At 45.7% G+C, this 2,099-nt stretch overlaps 1 protein-coding gene across 1 annotated transcript in view; it reads left to right on the top strand.

Moving 5' to 3' along the window:
* Window positions 1–2,099, top strand: part of LOC105811547 (protocadherin Fat 4-like) — a 28,874-nt gene that overhangs the window by 20,754 nt on the left and 6,021 nt on the right. The window contains exon 5 of the mRNA XM_012645788.1: window positions 677–2,097. Within this exon, the coding sequence (XP_012501242.1) occupies window positions 677–2,097 (1,421 nt within the window). The remainder of the gene's footprint in view (window positions 1–676; window positions 2,098–2,099) is intronic.

Genomic DNA, 2,099 nt, shown 5'->3' with positions numbered 1-2,099 from the left:
TCGTCTGTAAGGTGAGGAATTCACAACAGCCCTATGTGGTAGGTACTATTATGATCCTCACCCTACAGATAAGAAAACTAAGGCAGAGAGAGGTTAAATAATCTGTCCGAGGTTCACAGCTACTGATTATTTCCATGGTTCATGGCAATAAAAGTATATCATTCTAAAAGTTTTCTGTTATTCCAAGCATATATATTTTCTGATTTACTGCATATATTCTCTCTTCCCAGCCAGGTTGTTACCTAAATATTTCCTTTTTGCCCCAAACTCAAATAGCATTATTGAAAGAGTCCCCACTAATGTCATTTCTTTTGTTTGGCCTTCAGGCAGTTGTCTGTCCAATAAGGTCTGGCGATAGTAGAGGTAGTGTTGTAACTTTACATAGCTGCGTGGTACACGTAGGCAGAGTTAGGAATATTGCATCCATTTTCATCCTACGAAATGTGAAATTCTTTGAGGACGCATGGTGGCGCTGTAGGATAAGAAGGTACAAACCGAAGAGCAGCTGCAGCTCCATTAACTTGCAAAATTTACCATCAGAGCCTGAAAGCCCACCGGAAGCGTGGATGCCAAAGAAAGGAGGACTGGGTCCTCTGGAAAGGACTACTCGCTGGAATATTTCTGAGCTGTAATATCTGGTGGAATAACTGCGGTCTCAGACACTAGGACTTTACAGTTCTGCAGAACCACCCTCACAGGAGGCTGTATCGAACAATGGAGCCCAGCGGGAAGCTCATTTGCAGACAAAGGCAAGTCCTGTTTTCCTTTCTTCTCCTTTTGGTCTTATCTGTGGTGGGCGCGGCGGCACCTAGGCGCTATTCTGTGTTGGAGGAAACTGAAGGCAGTTCCTTTGTAACCAATTTAGCAAAGGACCTGGGTCTGGGGCAGAGGGAACTCTCTAGGCGAGGAGTTAGGGTCGTTTCCAAAGGCAACAAACTACATTTGCAGCTTGATCAGGAGACAGGAGATTTGTTGCTAAATGAGAAACTGGACCGCGAGGAATTGTGCGGTCACACGGAGCCCTGTGTGCTACGTTTCCAGGTGTTGCTAGAGAGTCCCTTAGAATTTTTTCAAGCTGAGCTACAAGTGGTAGACATAAATGACCACTCTCCGGTATTCCTGGACAAAGAAATGTTGCTACAAGTATCAGAGAGCAGTCCTCCTGGGACTACATTTCCTCTGAAGAATGCTCAAGACATGGATGTAGGCCCAAATAATATTGAGAACTATATAATCAGTCCCAACTCCTATTTTCGGGTCCTTACCCGGAAACGCAGCGATGGCAGGAAATATCCAGAACTGGTGTTGGACAAAGCTTTGGATCGCGAGGAGGAACCTGAGCTCAGGTTAACCCTCACAGCACTGGACGGTGGCTCTCCGCCACGGTCTGGCACCGCTCAGGTCTACATCGAAGTTGTAGATGTCAATGACAATGCTCCTGAATTTGAGCAGCCTTTCTATAGGGTGCAGATCCCTGAAGACAGTCCGATAGGATTCCTGGTTGTCACGGTCTCTGCTACGGATGCAGACATAGGAATCAATGGAGAGATTTCCTACTCCCTTTTCCAAGCTTCAGAGGAGATTAGCAACACCTTTACAATCAATCCATTGACAGGAGAAATTCAGCTAAAAAAACACCTTGATTTTGAAACAATTCAGTCCTATGAAGTCAATATCGAGGCAAGAGATGGTGGAAGCTTTTCTGGAAAATGCACTGTTCTGATTCAAGTTATGGACGTGAACGACCATGCCCCAGAGCTCACCATGTCTGCATTTACGAGTCTGATACCTGAGAACTTGCCTGAGACTGTGGTTGCAGTTTTCAGTGTTTCAGATCTTGATTCGGAAGAAAATGGGAAAATAAGTTGCTCTATTCAGGATGATCTACCCTTCTTCCTGAAATCTTCTCTGGAAAACTTTTACACCCTACTAACAGAGAGACCTCTGGACAGAGAGAGCAGAGCCGAATACAACATCACCATCACAGTCACTGACTTGGGAACACCCAGGCTGCAAACACAGCTCAACATAACCGTGCTGGTCTCCGACGTCAATGACAACGCCCCCGCCTTCACCCAAACCTCCTACACCCTGTTCGT

This window comes from Propithecus coquereli, unplaced genomic scaffold (assembly GCF_000956105.1).
Source record: "Propithecus coquereli isolate 6110/MARCELLA unplaced genomic scaffold, Pcoq_1.0 Scaffold236, whole genome shotgun sequence".
Lineage (NCBI taxonomy): Eukaryota > Metazoa > Chordata > Mammalia > Primates > Indriidae > Propithecus > Propithecus coquereli.
Note: the sequence above shows the minus strand (reverse complement) of the source record. Positions and strands in the feature narration are given on the sequence as shown.